Source organism: Girardinichthys multiradiatus, chromosome 6 (assembly GCF_021462225.1).
Source record: "Girardinichthys multiradiatus isolate DD_20200921_A chromosome 6, DD_fGirMul_XY1, whole genome shotgun sequence".
NCBI lineage: Eukaryota > Metazoa > Chordata > Actinopteri > Cyprinodontiformes > Goodeidae > Girardinichthys > Girardinichthys multiradiatus.
Window position 1 is genome coordinate 10,862,608 of NC_061799.1, and position 17,245 is coordinate 10,879,852.

Below are 17,245 nucleotides of genomic sequence, written 5' to 3' on the forward strand. Positions count from 1 at the left end.
GGTGCAGCTTGCCAAGGGGAGCATAGATTCTAGTCTGTGTGTAAAATGTTAGACAAAAACCGCAGGAAATTCAAGCTTTGGCACACAGTTCTTGTTTCAAAAAATTTTATTCTGTAAAATCCCCTCACCCAAAGTAAGCAGTTCAAATACATCGTTGTCCAACATACATATAATTCTCATGGCCATGATGAGTTTATGTAGTATCAGTCACACAAAGTACAGGTCCTTCTCAAAATATTAGCATATTTTGATTGATTTAATTATTTTCCATAATGTCATGATGAAAATTTAACATTCATATATTTTAGATTCATTGTACAATAACTGAAATTTTTCAGGTCTTTTATTGTCTTAATACGGATGATTTTGGCATACAGCTCATGAAAACCCAAAATTCCTATCTCACAAAATTAGCATGTCATTAAAAGGGTCTCTAAACGAGCTATGAACCTAATCATCTGAATCAACAAGTTAACTCTAAACACCTGCAAAAGTTTCCTGAGGCCTTTAAAACTTCCAGCCTGGTTCATCACTCAAAACCCCAATCATGGGTAAGACTGCCGACCTGACTGCTGTCCAGAAGGCCACTATTGACGCCCTCAAGCAAGAGGGTAAGACACAGAAAGAAATTTCTGAACGAATAGGCTGTTCCCAGAGTTCTGTATCAAGGCACCTCAGTGGGAAGTCTGTGGGAAGGAAAAGGTGTGGCAGAAAACTCTGCACAACGAGAAAAGGTGACCAGACCCTGAGGAAGATTGTGGAGAAGGGCCGATTCCAGACCTTGGGGGACCTGCGGAAGCAGTGGACTGAGTCTGGAGTAGAAACATCCAGAGCCACCGTGCACAGGCGTGTGCAGGAAATGGGCTACAGGTGCCGCATTCCCCAGGTCAAGCCACTTTTGAAACAGAAACAGCTGCAGAAACGCCTGACCTGGGCTACAGAGAAGCAGCACTGGACTGTTGCTCAGTGGTCCAAAGTACTTTTTTCGGATGAAAGCAAATTCTGCATGTCATTCGGAAATCAAGGTGCCAGAGTCTGGAGGAAGACTGGGGAGAAGGAAATGCCAAAATGCCAGAAGTCCAGTGTCAAGTACCCACAGTCAGTGATGGTCTGGGGTGCCGTGTCAGCTGCTGGTGTTGGTCCACTGTGTTTTATCAAGGGCAGGGTCAATGCAGATAAGCTATCAGGAGATTTTGGAGCACTTCATGCTTCCATCTGCTGAAAAGCTTTATGGAGATGAAGATTTCATTTTTCAACACGACCTGGCACCTGCTCACAGTGCCAAAACCACTGGTAAATGGTTTACTGACCATGGTATCACTGTGCTCAATTGGCCTGCCAACTCTCCTGACCTGAACCCCATAGAGAATCTGTGGGATATTGTGAAGAGAACGTTGAGAGACTCAAGACCCAACACTCTGGATGAGCTAAAGGCCGCTATCGAAGCATCCTGGGCCTCCATAAGACCTCAGCAGTGCCACAGGCTGATTGCCTCCATGCCACGCCGCACTGAAGCAGTCATTTCTGCCAAAGGATTCCCGACCAAGCATTGAGTGCATAACTGTACATGATTATTTGAAGGTTGATGTTTTTTGTATTAAAAACACTTCTTTTATCGGTTGGATGAAATATGCTAATTTTGTGAGATAGGAATTTTGGGTTTTCATGAGCTGTATGCCAAAATCATCCGTATTAAGACAATAAAAGACCTGAAATATGTCAGTTAGTGTGCAATTAATCTAAAATATATGAATGTTAAATTTTCATCATGACATTATGGAAAATAATTAACTTTATCACAATATGCTAATATTTTGAGAAGGACCTGTACATCAAAATCTAATTTACAATTGCTATGTGAAACAAGGGTGAAGTATTCTTAGAGCTGAGAGCTGAAAGAGAGATGAGAAGTAATGCTGTAGTTTAGAGAAAGAAGACATGAAAGCTAATGGAAATAAATATTTTAGGTGATTTTGTAATCTTAATAAAGGGAAATGATAATGTCATAAAGTTGACATTAAACAGGAAATTCAGTTTTGCCTCTCACTCCAAGAAGACTGCCTTCTAAAAGTCCTACCACAGCCCCTTTATCCAAGCAAGACGAAAGTCTGGATGGCATTTAAAGTTTTTAATCCTTACAGAGCATGTAGGCCTGTTAAAACCCCCACAAAGTAGATCCTTTCATCAAAATGAAAAGCGGAAAGAGGAGAGATGAGGAATCCAGTCCATTTAAAGGTAAATGTTTCCCTAAAAATGACCTCTTTCATGTTGACGTTGTAAACATTTGGACAGAATGGACAAAATCACTAAATTGCGTTTTAGACAAGAGAATAAAATCAAAATATCCAAAATACCAACCAAATGCAGTATTTGGGGAATGGAATGACTCTGTAGAGTGGTATGTCTGGGAAAGCTACGGGTTAATTTAAGACTAGGAGCAAAACCTGTTGCCAATTAGAAGCAGTGAGCACCACATGTGGACTAGACCCAGATAGAAGCCAGAAGCCGCGCTGTGCGCAATGGAGACAAACTGAATAAGTGCAGTAAAGTTGAGTTATGTACGTATTTGAGGAGAAAGATTTTTTTTCCATCACAGAGATGATCAAACATAATCCATATATTTGATAAACGGACGCCTGAAAATTTGGGCCACCATCCCCAAGTGGCCTCTGTACATGTTCCCCCCCGGAAAGATTGCAACATGAAGACTGCCTGGGCGACTTTTGTGCTTCTGTCCATTTCTGTACTCTGCTCAGGGAGCGGATCTGAAGTTTGTCGGGGGACGCGCTGCTTCTCTGGCCAGGACTGGAGCAGACGGTGCATCGGAGCGCACTGCCAGGGGCGTACTGAGGCGTCCGCTCCCCAACGGCAGCTACATAACCCTGCACAATCTAGGACGGGACAGGTTTATCCAAGCTACCAGCAGGACGCTCAGTTCCGTCAGCACCAAGCTCAGAGCATCCAAGTATCATCCTACAGCAACGTCCAGTCTCAGCACAGAGGCACTGATGGCACTAGAAGGACGAACCCAAGGACTATCACGGCAGAGGTGTTTCATCCTGGCTGCAGTGGTGGGTCTTGTTCAACCACAGTTTCTCATCGACCCACGAATGATGACAGCGCCTCGCGAGAGTGCAAAGGTACTGGATGCAGAGTGTCTCCGCAGATGAGCCAAAAGCAGCAGCCATGCGTCGGGGAGAGCTGCAGGGTGCACAATGGGAACGACGGGAGACGAAACTCTGCTCCCGTTCATGTGATGGACAGAGCGGCGCAGTTCCTCGGCGAGCGCCCAGACTTTGGTTTGGATCGTGGATCTTGGATACAGCTGGCATGTGACATGAAGCCAGGTGAGTGTCAGATGAGTGTTTGCCTGAATAAAGTAAAGGAGAGATCACTAAAATGCATCTTAATCAGGAAAAAAATACAGTCACTTACTTTAGGGTGTTTCCCACAGTGTCCAACGAAGTTCCATCAGAGGACGCTCTTGTCCTGCAGCTGCAGCTATCCAAGAGCCAGGACAGGTTCGTTGAGGCCCTCAAGAGCCAGCAGAGTGACGTCAAGGAACTGCAGAGGCTTCTCAGTGAACAGCAGGGGGCGCTTGTTAACCAACAGAGGGAAATACTAGAGCAACAGAGGAGGATGTATGAGCAGATGGAGCAAGTAAGACTGCAGCGATTGATGAGGAAGATTAATGTTTAGCTACTGGCAATGAGAATGGCCAATATAGGGAAGTCTGAGTAGAATGATTCTATGAGTGAATCTGTACCCAAAATCCAGTTTCTTGCAAAAGTATTTACATCCACTAAACTTTTCCATATTTTCTCGCAAACTGGAACATATTTAATGGGATTTTATGTAACAGAACAACACAGAATAACAAAAAGTCACACAGAGTCAGTTCTGTGTGGAACCAGCTTTCATTGCAGTTACACACCCAAACCCTATGGGGTTGTCTCTGCTTGCAGACATTTTCTTATTTGCTAACATTGTTCTTTAAAAAATAGCTCAAGCTCAGAGAGGTTGAATAGAGAGTGTCTGCAAACATTAATATTAAAGTGTTGCCATAGATTCACAATTTGATTTGGGTCTGAAGTTTGACTAGGCCATTCTAACAAATGACTATACATTAATCTAAACGATTCCATCGTGGCTCTCACAGTATTTTTAGGGTTGTTGTTCTTCATAAAGTTTAACCTTTTCCCCATTCTCAAGTCTTTTCCAGCCTCTAATGCTGGGTTCTCAAGCCCCAGTCATCCAGGGTTAGTTTCCTGCAACCTTTACTGTATATGTGTTTCCTCTTCAGTGCACCTGAATCAAATAAGAAGGTCATTAGTAGAACTCTGTAGAAGTGTATCCCTTGCTGAGGATGCCAATTTATTGTGGTGTGTTGGATCTGGGATATTTCTAAACCTTGTGGGACACTGGCCAACTAAGATTATAGTTTGAGAGCCCTGCACTAGCAGGTTTTCTTCCAGGATTGCCCTGTAAATAGGTCTGTCCATCTTCCCATCAACTTTCTGGCTTTCCTGTCCCTGCTGAAGAAAAGCACCCTCATAACACAATGCCACCAGCATGTTTCATGCTGTGGATGGTCTATTTAGCAGGAAAGTACAGTATTAGTTTTCAGCTGTCCATGGCATTTTGCATATAAGCCATAACGTTTTAATTTTGATTCCACCTAACCAGAGCACATTTTAAACGTTTGCAAAAATAACGCACAACTTGGTGGATATAATTTGACTAGATGATAAAAAGCTTAGGAAATGTTAATGCTTCAGCAAAGAACTACAGATAAGAGACAAAAAAAACATTTAGCATCTTATGTTCAAAGAGTAATGTGTTCTGTAACGATTGCACTGAAACTAATACATTTATGATCGCAGGTAAAAGCCCAGTACAGAATTCTGATGGACACTATCAAACAGACGTCTTTCCAGAGTCTTCAGGAGGAGCTGGACAGTCACATGGAAACCTTGAGTGGGCAGGTTAGAGGCCATCGCACACAGCAAGCTCTGTCATTGCACAAAGTGGACATGGAGGCCAGTGTAATGGAGGTGAGCTTAGGTTATGTTTGACATTAAGTTAGCTGGCCCTCAGATAACAAAAGAAAAAAGATTCCTGAACTGTGCACCAAACAAATGCTTAGGTCCTGCTACTAGTTCAGGTATTCTCATAGTATTACCTTGTTTAATGTGATCAGGTGGGACAGCCCCAGCTGGCCTGTGGGAGCTGTGGTCCTGAGGAGTACTGCAGCTACAGCAGCAGCCATCCTCACTGTGAAAAGTGCACAGTTTGCCCACCTGGCTTCTTCCTGGTTGCTCAATGTTCTGTCCATGCCGACAGGATCTGCCAGGTTAGAATTTTTAAGACTTTTTTTAACTCAGCTGAGTTGAACTGTTCTATGGGCGAAACAACAAACCTTTTTTATGCATCATAATATATTTTATATCAAAATAAAAAGCAAAGATAAGTGCATAATTAAACATTGTCAAAAGGTATGTGCTAATGAAAGATATGAGAAGAGCTTGATAGTTGAAATGAGTTCATCCAGTTGAAAAACTGTAGAGTGAAGAAGTAGGCAGAGTCTTGATCAGTTACCTGCTCATTGCAGCCAATGGCTGTAACAATTTTGTTTTTATTACAGGACCGAGATGAATGTCTTGAAATATCAGACTTGTGCAGAGATAAACAGAAGTGTATTAACACTCCAGGTACTGTAGATTAAGTTTTTATTATCGACACTACCCTATTTTCACATTTTGCCTTTTCTGAGTAAAGGATTTTACATTTTTCTTCCCCAATGTGCTTGCTGTGGTCTCACCAGGTGGATTCAGGTGCCAGGGCATGACAGTACGTGATGCCAACTCTGGAATGTGCGGCCATGGCTATTTTTACAACTCTGAGATGGATGAGTGTCAGGCCTGCAACGAGTGTGATGGGGAACCTGTTGTTTCTCCTTGCACCTTTGTCTCGGACACCGTCTGCTCTGGCCCTGCTGCTGATGTTGCTGCATTGTCTCTCTCCTGGTCTGGAGACATGAGCCTGCAGGATCCAAAAGGCCAGATCCTGGTTCACGCCTTCCCCAGCGTGCAGTTTCAAATCCAGGGAAGAGATGATGTGTCTCTGGTTTCAGCTGAGAATGGTCACCTGGTACTGAGGCAGCACGGTTTGATCTGGCTCGATGGTGTTCTGTCCCTTAGTCATGGCTGTCGCAGCTTCATCCAGGTCTGCCTGCATATAAACCACACAGATGGCTCTGAGGGTCGCGACCTGAGTGGCATCCGAGTGGAGCACAGGGAACGGAGGTCTCTTCAAAGTGTCAGCATCAGTGGGGTTGCAGAAGTTGCCCCGGGGCACATTATGTCCCTCTTTCTGCGGAGTGCCAGCCATCACTGTAACCAAAGCAATGAAGGTCTGCAGCTTTATGACACCTCTGCAGCTATGCTCAGCCTCTTCTGGCTCTCTCATGACACTGGGGCTGTTGCCATGACTGCACAGGCCATAGTTTCTGCACATTACCACACAAACTACCGCCCGGCCTTCCGCATTGCCTCCACCTCTGACCCTTACATAGTGGGTCTGACTCATGACAGTCGAGGAATACGTTTTACAGAGAGTGGAACAGTGCGTTTTGTGTTCCAGCAGGCATTGTATTCTATGGGCCAAGCTTGTGTAAGTGAAGGGTTTCAGCTTGTGGCATATCTCAACAAAAATGGAACTTCCATGGAGATGCTTCGCGTCTTCAAACCAGGAGTTCACTACCGAGACACATCTATATCGCTGTCTGGAGCCACGACAGTCAGCCCCGGGGATGCAATTAGCTTTGAGATCCTCTCCCCCGCTCAGTGCAATGTACGTTTCTTTGGCGATGAGACTGCCATCAGTCTTCTGAGTCTGTTTTGGGTCCCTGCTGCCATCTCTTCCTCCATCACTGCTGCTGTTGCAAGCACTGGCCTTCCATCAGGAGCAGTTCGAAACAAGCCTCTGTTCTTCCACCAGACCAGCTCCCAGGTGCCCCAAATGGGGCTGCTGGGGAAAGGATCGCCAAGACAGCGAAAGGACTTTGTCTTCAGGGAGAGTGGCACAGTCAGTGTGGCTTTGGACCTCAAACTCATTCACTCCTGCAGCTTGGTCAAGGTGACTCTGCTGAGGCAAAGTGATTCTGAAGGCAGTCATGAAGCAGACAGGCTGCAGCCTGTACCTATAGCTCAGCAGGTAATGGGTCAAATGCTGGAGGGTAGTCAGTGGGCCAGCATGAGTCTTCGAGCATCCTTTCAGGTTTATAACGGCACCTCTGTCTTTTTCATTCTAGACTGTGTACGTGGACGAGTCAATCAGATTAGTCACCAAACAGGAAGTGGGGTGTCAGCTCTCTGGGTGCCAGCATGATAAAACAGCCAGAAAGGGCAATACTTACCTTTAATATTTCTTCCTATATGAGTTAGTCCCAACAATAAAACCACTGACATTTATCATACTACAATGCAGTGTTCTGTGAGGTAGCACATGTTGCTGACTTTCATTTAAATGGTACCTTTAATGTTCCACCCACCTAAACATTTGTTTATGGGCCCCAGATACCTCTAAGTGTAATGACAAATGTGCTGCTCATTTGCCCCATTCAGCATTCAGTCTCCTTGCAGTTTTGCAGTTTTGGTTATTTCATACCTGACTGTTTTTGGTGTGAAATTATGTCTTCTACTGTGGCAGGTTTTGCAGAGATCGTGTATCAATTTATACCCAGGGGGACATTTTATTCTATATTTTGGTCATAGTCTACTGTAAGGAAAATGATTATATGACACCAACAAAATAACATCTACTAGCAGTAGATCACATAGAGTGGTTTGGAATGGGCAACACTGGTAGCACCCAACATGGCTATTGCATAAAGCTTCCACCCAGCTAATATGAATATAATTTAATGGGAGTGTAAATAACCCTTCAAAATACTTGTCACTAAAATGTTTACCACTGATTCAGGTTTTGTTTAATCATGTGAAATCTCTGGGCTTTTTATGTGAAGGCAAATTTTTCCCGTATGACTTCCTGAAAGTTCTGGCAGTGAAGCAACTTAGCAGATTTATATAACCGGCAGCCATATTGGGGGGCTACATGCATCACAGTGCCCATTCCCTATTGGAGTCAACTGGCGAAGCAGGGATCAAAACGATTATCAATGGAAAACAGTGGATTATAAGGTTTTCAGATAATATACAATTTACAATTAAATAATATATGAATTTTAAGCATTTTTGTTACCGTTTATCACTATAATTAAAAATATTCGACTACAGCAAATGATAAACTGACATGTCATGGTTTATGTACATGGGTAAGAAAGGGTTTGTTTACAGGGAGAAAATGGAAGTAGGAAGGGACGAAATGCAATGTGTAAGTAAAAACTAGGAGTTCTAATTGTTGGATGGCCAAAATAACTCAGAGCTGAATGGCACTCTATATAATCAGAAAAGGTTTCTAATCAAGTTCTGGCACACTCGAAGGGGCACAACAAACCTCAACAAATGTCAGGCCCCAGACAGCTCAATTATCCTTTGATCCAATAGGTGAAAAAGCAAAAGTACAGAGTTTTCACTACTTCACTTGTTTGTAGTAATTTAATTTGACTTGCATTTCTGGCAGTTTTATGGCAGTTTGAACGTTGGTTAATCAGTGTCAGATTCTGTGCAGAGCACATTTTGACAGCTAACCAATCAAGTGCAGTGGAGGGACCTGCATTCTCAAAATAATTGATCTAACAATGTCGAGGTTTTTAAACTGGCTGTTGCTCACCCTTAAGTATGCAGTGGAACATATATCACCCACACTGAGCGTCTGTACTTAATTATGGTCTGCACCATACTGTCCACTCCCCTGCACCAGGTCAAACATCAAGGAAACTAACTTCATTGTCCCGCTCAAGTTCAAAAGACATCTCGAAAGCCAGCTGTTTCCTCCTCACCATTTTATACTGCAGTAATGTTTTAGTAGCTATTGGGAAATGGCCACAAAAGACGATTTTAACAGAGGCTTGCAAAGTTTTTGTCATCTAGAAAATATCTTCTCATGTAAATATACTCATGGCAAAACAAAGAAATTACATTTTCCTTTAAATCTTTCCTATTAGCTGCTTGATGTAGTCAGCAACCTATATTTAGCTTTTTTTTAATTTTTAAAATGAACGATAGGGTATTGAAACAAAATAAATCTATGAGTTACAAAATTCAAAACCAATGGTTTTAATTGTATGTAATTATTTGACCATTTTGATAAAATCTTTTAAGCTTCGGCCTTCTGCTCTAAATTGTCTTCAACCTGCATGTTTTTCACTTTCCTTATATTTATGTAATTCAGGCATCCTACTCTCTTATGCCAAATAATCCTTAGATAAATCCAGTTTTTGAGCACTAGTTTCCATTCATTTTAAGGGCATATGTTTTAGATTAGATGATACTTGTGTTGCTGTGAGTAGCAAGCAATGTTTAATGATCCTCTGGCTTAAATATAAATAAAAATAAAGACTGAGGCCATGCAAAAATAAATACGCTATTTAAAATGTTGTATTTGCAATGAAGTTTATATTTGATGTTTTCCTGTTAACACAATAAAAAAAATATTTATCAGATTTGCTGTCATGTTTTTCTATAGAACTGCGTTATAAATCATGTTACTATATAAATCATATATAGTAGGAATTACATGAAAGGCAGCCAACATTTTCAAATATCAGTTTTCATGATTCAACAATAAGAAAGAAAAAAACAAAAATGGCATCCATACACTGATAAAAATGACCCACTGGATTAACACAATTTAACAGATGGCAGTTTTTCCATCCAATAAACCTTTGCTAGCTAAACAAAATCCACATACAGGTCCTTCTCAAAATATTATGATAAAGTTCATTATTTTCTATAATGTCATGATGAAAATTGAACATTCATATATTTTAGATTCATTGCACACTAACTGAAATATTTCAGGTCTTTTATTGTCTTAATATGGATTATTTTGGCATACAGCTCATGAAAACCCAAAATTCCTATCTCACAAAATTAGCATATCATTAAAAGGGTCTCTAAACGAGCTATGAACCTAATCATCTGAATCAACGAGTTAACTCTAAACACCTGCAAAAGATTCCTGAGGCCTTTAAAACTCCCAGCCTGGTTCATCACTCAAAACCCCAATCATGGGTAAGACTGCCGACCTAACTGCTGTCCAGAAGGCCACTATTGACACCCTCAAGCAAGAGGGTAAGACACAGAAAGAAATTTCTGAACGAATAGGCTGTTCCCAGAGTGCTGTATCAAGGCACCTCAGTGGGAAGTCTGTGGGAAGGAAAAAGTGTGGCAGAAAACGCTGCACAACGAGAAGAGGTGACCGGACCCTGAGGAAGATTGTGGAGAAGGGCCGATTCCAGACCTTGGGGGACCTGCGGAAGCAGTGGACTGAGTCTGGAGTAGAAACATCCAGAGCCACTGTGCACAGGCGTGTGCAGGAAATGGGCTATAGGTGCCGTATTCCCCAGGTCAAGCCACTTTTGAACCAGAAACAGCGGCAGAAGTGCCTGACCTGGGCTACAGAGAAGCAGCACTGGACTGTTGCTCAGTGGTCCAAAGTACTTTTTTCGGATGAAAGCAAATTCTGCATGTCATTCGGAAATCAAGGTGCCAGAGTCTGGAGGAAGACTGGGGAGAAGGAAATGCCAAAATGCCAGAAGTCCAGTGTCAAGTACCCACAGTCAGTGATGGTCTGGGGTGCCGTGTCAGCTGCTGGTGTTGGTCCACTGTGTTTTATCAAGGGCAGGGTCAATGCAGCTAGCTATCAGGAGATTTTGGAGCACTTCATGCTTCCATCTGCAGAAAAGCTTTTTGGAGATGAAGATTTCATTTTTCAACACGACCTGGCACCTGCTCACAGTGCCAAAACCACTGGTAAATGGTTTACTGACCATGGTATCACTGTGCTCAATTGGCCTGCCAACTCTCCTGACCTGAACTCCATAGAGAATCTGTGGGATATTGTGAAGAGAACGTTGAGAGACTCAAGACCCAACATTCTGGATGAGCTAAAGGCCGCTATCGAAGCATCCTGGGCCTCCATAAGACCTCAGCAGTGCCACGGGCTGATTGCCTCCATGCCACGCCGCATTGAAGCAGTCATTTCTGCAAAAGGATTCCCGACCAAGTATTGAGTGCATAACTGTACATGATTATTTGAAGGTTGACGTTTTTTGTATTAAAAACACTTTTCTTTTATTGGTCGGATGAAATATGCTAATTTTGTGAGATGGGAATTTTGGGTTTTCATGAGCTGTATGCCAAAATCATCCGTATTAAGACAATAAAAGACCTGAAATATTTCAGTTAGTGTGCAATGAATCTAAAATATATGAATGTTAAATTTTCATCATTACATTATGGAAAATAATGAACTTTATCACAATATGCTAATATTTTGAGAAGGACCTGTACATCTGCAAAGTGCAATTTAAGTAAGTCAGTTAAAGTGATTTATTTTCAAATACCTTTAAAATGAAACACATACACCAAATGTGATTAGTTTTGGATGGTTCAACTCAATATAATGTAATTCTGTTTAGCTATATTTCAACCTGGAGAGACTCACACAGGAAAAATAAAAAACAGAGGTGGCAATTAGAGAGATTTATTGACATCCGTAGTTCTTTGGCACTTGGACCCTGGCAGAAGACGTGGAAGCTGAGAATGGTATGACCTTGAATGAACATCATAGGGTTAGGATGAGAGATGTCTTCCCCCGGGATCCGGACACTGGTGGTGGAGTGGAGGCCAGAGGAGACAAGGAAGCCGGAAGGAGCTTGGGAGCATGATGGCGGAGTTGGGGTGGAGGAGGGTCGAAGCTCAGCTAAAGAGCAAGAGAGTCCATGTATGGAGGGCTTTAAAAGCAAAGCCTTACGGGATGATTGGCTGAAGAGGGATGAGGACTTGACGCTGATTGGCTGGAGCAGAGGTGCGTGATGAGGTAATTGGATGAGGCAGGAGAAGTTGAGGTAAGTCTTCCAGATTGAATTTTCATCTAAACTTAATTTCAACCTGGAGAGACTCACACAGGAAAAATAAAAAAAAGAGGTGGCAATCAGACAGAAAATATTGACAAATCCATAGTTCTTTGGCGCTCGGACCCTGGCAGAAGATGCGGAAGCTGAGAATGGCATGAGCTTGAATGAACATCATAGGGTTAGGATTAGAGATGTCTTCCCCCCAAATAAATGTGCCAAGGCCAAGCTGAAAGAGATACAAATGGAAGGGAAGAAGGGTGGCGAGGAGAGTGGATGATGTGAGCCTGACAGGAGGAGAAGAGGAAGGATGTGAATTTGACTAAAAGTCGAAGGAAAAGGAACACTTAACGAGGTGTTGAGAGTAAGAGCTAAGCTGAGGCTAACGAGTGAAGGAGGAAAGACGAAGCTGACTGAGCTTGGAGAGGAAATGGTATAAACCTGACTAGGCGTGGAGGATGCGGACTTAGCTGAGCCTGATGAGGAGAGCACAGGATGAGGACTTGGCAGAACCTGACAAGGTGTGGAGGGTAAAAACAAAACAAAACAAAACAACAACAAAAAATAAAAAAAATAAAAAATATATATATATATATATATATATATGTGCATGTGTGTGACGCACACAAAATGTGCAGTCACATTTGTTTAATATTTTATATTGAGGATGCTTTATTTGCGCTTTTGGCACTTCAGTTGGAAGACATAGATAGTAGTTGTGGTTATTTATTGTTGATGTCTGTTTGGTTGATCCTAATGTGATTGCGGAGTGTGCCACAACAGGGCAGTGTAGTGGCCAGGCAGTGGGTCCGCCAGGTGGAGGGAACCTTCTTGTCGGCACCATTGCACCTTCCACTCATACTATGAAGCGAGGCTGCATCAAACCAGAACACACTGCTTCTCGTCTCTCTCATTTCTCCCCTTTTTATTCAGGAAATTTCTTCTGCTGCAGGTCTGCCCCCTAGACCGGACCCATAACATATATATATATATATATATATATATATATATATATATATATATATATATATATATATTCAATCCTGACTAGGCATGGAGGATGCGGACCTGGATGAGCCTGATGAAGCGTAGAAGGAAAATAAAAAAAGTCTGACTAGGCATGAGTGTGTGGACTTGGCTGTGCCTGACAAGGCGAAGAGGAAGAATGAACTAAGCCTAACTAATGTCGAGGTAGGAAAACTTTACTGGTTGTCCATTAACTCTTACATTACTCCTCACCTCTCATCAACTCTTTTTATTTGGCACCCCAAAGGACAATCCTCAGTCAATTCAATTCAATTCAATTCAATTCAGTTTTATTTATATAGCGCCAATTCACAACACATGTTGTCTCAAGGCACTTCACAACAGTCAGGTACATACATTCCAATTAATCTTAACAATTGAACAGTGCAGTCAGATTCAGTTATTTATTCAAATTGGATAAAACGTTTTTCTGTCTAAGGAACCCCAGCAGATTGCATCCAGTCAGTGACTTGCAGCATTCCCTCCTCCTGAATGAGCATGTAGAGACAGTGGACAGTCACTGGCGTTGACTTTGCAGCAATCCCTGATACTGAGCATGCATGTAGCGACAGTGGAGAGGAAAAATTCCCTTTTAACAGGAAGAAACCTCCAGCAGAACCAGGCTCAGCCATCTGCCATGACCGACTGGGGGTTTGAGAGAACAGAGCAGAGACACAAAGAGAACAAAGAAGCCCTGATCCAGGAGTACTCTCTATGGGAAGGAAAAGTAAATGTTAATGGATGTAGCTCCTTTAGTCGTTTCACCTAGAAAGAAAGAACAGATAAACTCTGAGCCAGTTTTCAAGGTTAGAGTCTGAAAGAGAGCACATAGAGTTAGTCACAGTAGAAGCTCAGTCAATCGCCATGTCTAGGAGAGAGAAAGGGTTAAACACTAAAAGACAGGGCCATGTGGGTCATCGGTAGAGGGTGAGCATTAAGTTGTTGCCAGCAGAAGCTCGGACTATTCCCCTCTCCAGAAAGGTGTCACAGGTAGACACAGAGCCAGGCCAGGTGTAGCTTCTAGGAAGAGAAAAGAAAGAACAAGGTTAAAAGCTGAAATAACAGCAAATAATGCCAAATTGGAGAGTAGTGTGAGAATGTAGCGAAGAGGGTGAAAGTGGTCGTTATGTCCTCCAGCAGCCTAAGCCTATAGCAGCATAACTACACAGATAGTTTCAGTTCAAATTATTTAGTTAAACGGCGCTCATTTACAACAATGTCGTCTCAAGGAACCCCACAATGGGTCCCACTGATGGTCATTGTTATACTAAAAACCACAAGGATTGGGATACCTCTCTCTGTCAGACTGATTATAACCATTGGAAAAGAGAAGGGTTAATACAGGTAGCAGAAATGGAGGGTGTGTTTGCACCTCAACCATAACTGAGCCGGTTTAGGCTAAACCTGACTCCCCCTTACTCCAACCAATAGGGAGGGAGGAAGGCTCCCTCCCTGATAACCTAAGCCACTCGAACTATAAGCTTTATCAAAAAGGAAAGTTTTAAGCCTAGCCTTAAAAGTAGACAGGGTGTCTGCCTCACGGAGTAAAACTGGGAGCTGGTTCCACAGGAGAGGAGCCTGATAACTAAAGGATCTGCCTCCCATTCTACTTCTAGAGACTCTAGGAACCACCAGTAAACCTGCAGTCTGAGAACGAAGTGCTCTGTTAGGAATATATGGAACAATCAGATCTCTGTCAGAGATCAGTTGTAGTTTCCACAAGTTTAGTAAAACCAATCTGAATTCAGAGAGGGAGACATCACACTTACACTGCTACCTGGAAACCTCTGTGTGTTGTCTCACTGGGGGCTGCGTTACATTACATTTTATACCCCACGCTGCTATGCAGTACACTTACACAATCATTCTGTCTGTGGATGTCTCCCCAGCAACAGTATCAAAGAAACAGAGATACATTTCATCATTTAATTAAAGAATTGTTTCCAACACGTCTTCAGGAATCTTCAGGGAGAGGAGTACCATGCCTTCCCAATACACTGCCGGCTTCTCACGATACAGACAGAAAACACCTGCAAGCTTTAACCTTGAATAATAAACACTCATTGTGTAAAAACTGGACTCTATAATACTAGAGGCTACTGTTAAGGTTTTTTCTAACTATCAAAAACATAACTAAAAACTCCTAATAAAAATCAATCTATAAACATCAAAGTCCCAAATATCTCTTAGTTTTAGCTACTAATAATAATGCATTTATATTTTCACACTAGGCATAGAGGGAGCGGACTTGGACGTGCATGACTAGGCGTCGAGAGGGTGAGAACTTGGCCATCCTGATTTAGACAAGCCTCATGAGGCGAAGAGAGCGCATGAAATAGTCGAACCCAGAGTGAAAAGAGAGTAAAGACTTGACTGTACCTGATAAGGTGGTGAGTGAGGGGTTGGCTTGTATGAAGGGGCAAGGGAGAGAGAAGAATTAACTGCGGCTGACAGTCACTGAAGGATGAAGACCTTGAAGAGGCTGAGGGTGAGGAAGAATGAGGTGCGATAAAGCGGTTCTCGCCTAGAAAGGGATAGATCAGATCTGCAAAAGGCCAGCCACCGCCAATTAAATGCAGGATGCTCTTACTTAAGAGCTGAGAGATCATTGAGGAACTAGCACCAAGTGAAGGACTGGGCGAATGTAAGAAGAGAATGCTGAAAAAGACAAACTATTTATGAGGTTTAGGGGGTAATTACTTTTTTATAAAGGGCCTGGTGGGTTTGGATAGTTCTTTAATTTCTAAATAAAAGATTCCTTTGAAAACTGCTTTTTAAATTTACTCAGGTTATTTCTGTCTGATCTCAAAAAAAGAGGAAAAATGTAAGCAATCTATAAGGGGGGAAAATCTTTTTTCAAGACTCAAAATGATTTCATAACATAAAATAAATCTTTGCAGTATTTAATTTTGGATGATATTTATTTTTTCCTTAATTTATTCATGTGCCATCCAACATGAAAAAGAATAGCTTTGTGCTGCTAATGTCTCCAAGCCTTCTATGTTAGATAGACGCTAATGGATCAACACAACAATAATAAACTGATTATCTGTCATTAATAACGGCCCTACAGGCCACACAGCACTGCGGAGATTCAGTTGAACATGCTTTCTTTTGGTGGAAGCTTCCATGTGTTTCTTATTACTCAACATAGAACAGCTTTTCTTTAGACAGGCATATTAACCAGGTAGTTTATGTGTTAATGGGCCTTTTGCTTATTTCTTCCAGTAGCCCCAGAGAACAGCACTGGTTTGGCACAAGATCAAAAAACACACTACAATCATTGAGCACATGTTATGTAGTAAGTTCATAACTTGCAATTTAATGTTTTTTGGGGGCAGGTTCATAAATCACAAGTCTGGGAAATCCCAACAGTACTTAAAGGTGCTCATTTTCTCTTTTTGTGATCAGACTTTGGCCAACCAGTACGAAACCTAGACATGAGTTGCATAATCTAACAGAAAAACATCATGTCTTGGAAGAAATTGAAACCATGGCTTGGGTTAGCGGGGCCTGAAGGAGTTATGGAAGTCTGTGAAAGAAGAATATTAGGTCACAGCCCCACGAGCTTAGATGGTGCCCCATATGTATGGCGGCTCGACCAAAGGCATTACTGCACACCATAAGCTATAGAGCACAATGGCTTCAAGAAGATATATATTTGAACTAGGCTGGAGCTTGTCATTGGGCAGCGCCTGTTGTTGCATTAAAATATTACTGTTATACTAGGTTTTCAAAGTTTGCTTTAGGATTTTAATGTTTATTCTCCCTGCTAATAGTGTAAAATGTTTGTTGAAATGCTTTTAACCAAAAAATATTGCAAGAAGGTTAATTCTTTTCCAGAAAAAAATCCTAGACACCAGATTCATGTGCACAGGTTCATGGATCCTGAACCTCTCCATTTATCAGGAGCCACGTGTGGTGAGCACACATGTCTCAGCCAGACAAATAAATGGCCAGGGAGACTTGGCGAGGCCACATTTGGTGCACAGACTGGAAGCATGCAGGTGGCAAGAAAGTGCAGTAAACAACAGGTACACCCTAATCTCTGACACTTAAACAAATAGTAATCGTAAAATAAATCAAGAGAAATTTGAAGAAAGAGACAAAATGTGGGGGCAGATGGAGAGAAACTGGCTGCCCACATGTCAGCACATCTGGAAGCATTTCACACTTTTC

At 42.2% G+C, this 17,245-nt stretch overlaps 1 protein-coding gene across 5 annotated transcripts; it reads left to right on the top strand.

Moving 5' to 3' along the window:
• Positions 1-1,746: 1,746 nt before the first annotated feature.
• Positions 1,747-7,541, top strand: si:ch211-252f13.5. Of its 5 annotated transcripts, XM_047367434.1 has the most exons (7): positions 1,747-3,347; positions 3,455-3,660; positions 4,884-5,054; positions 5,201-5,353; positions 5,645-5,711; positions 5,825-7,215; positions 7,313-7,541. In XM_047367434.1, exons 1-7 carry the CDS (start codon positions 2,702-2,704, stop codon positions 7,421-7,423), a joined length of 2,745 nt encoding a protein of 914 aa, XP_047223390.1. In that variant the 5' UTR covers positions 1,747-2,701; the 3' UTR covers positions 7,424-7,541. The 5 variants fall into 5 exon arrangements, with proteins under 5 accessions (XP_047223390.1, XP_047223391.1, XP_047223392.1 ...); XM_047367435.1 differs by having other exon boundaries at positions 1,749-3,347; positions 4,884-4,985; positions 5,825-7,535; XM_047367433.1 differs by having other exon boundaries at positions 1,750-3,347; positions 5,825-7,535.
• The last annotated feature ends 9,704 nt before the right edge of the window (positions 7,542-17,245 follow it).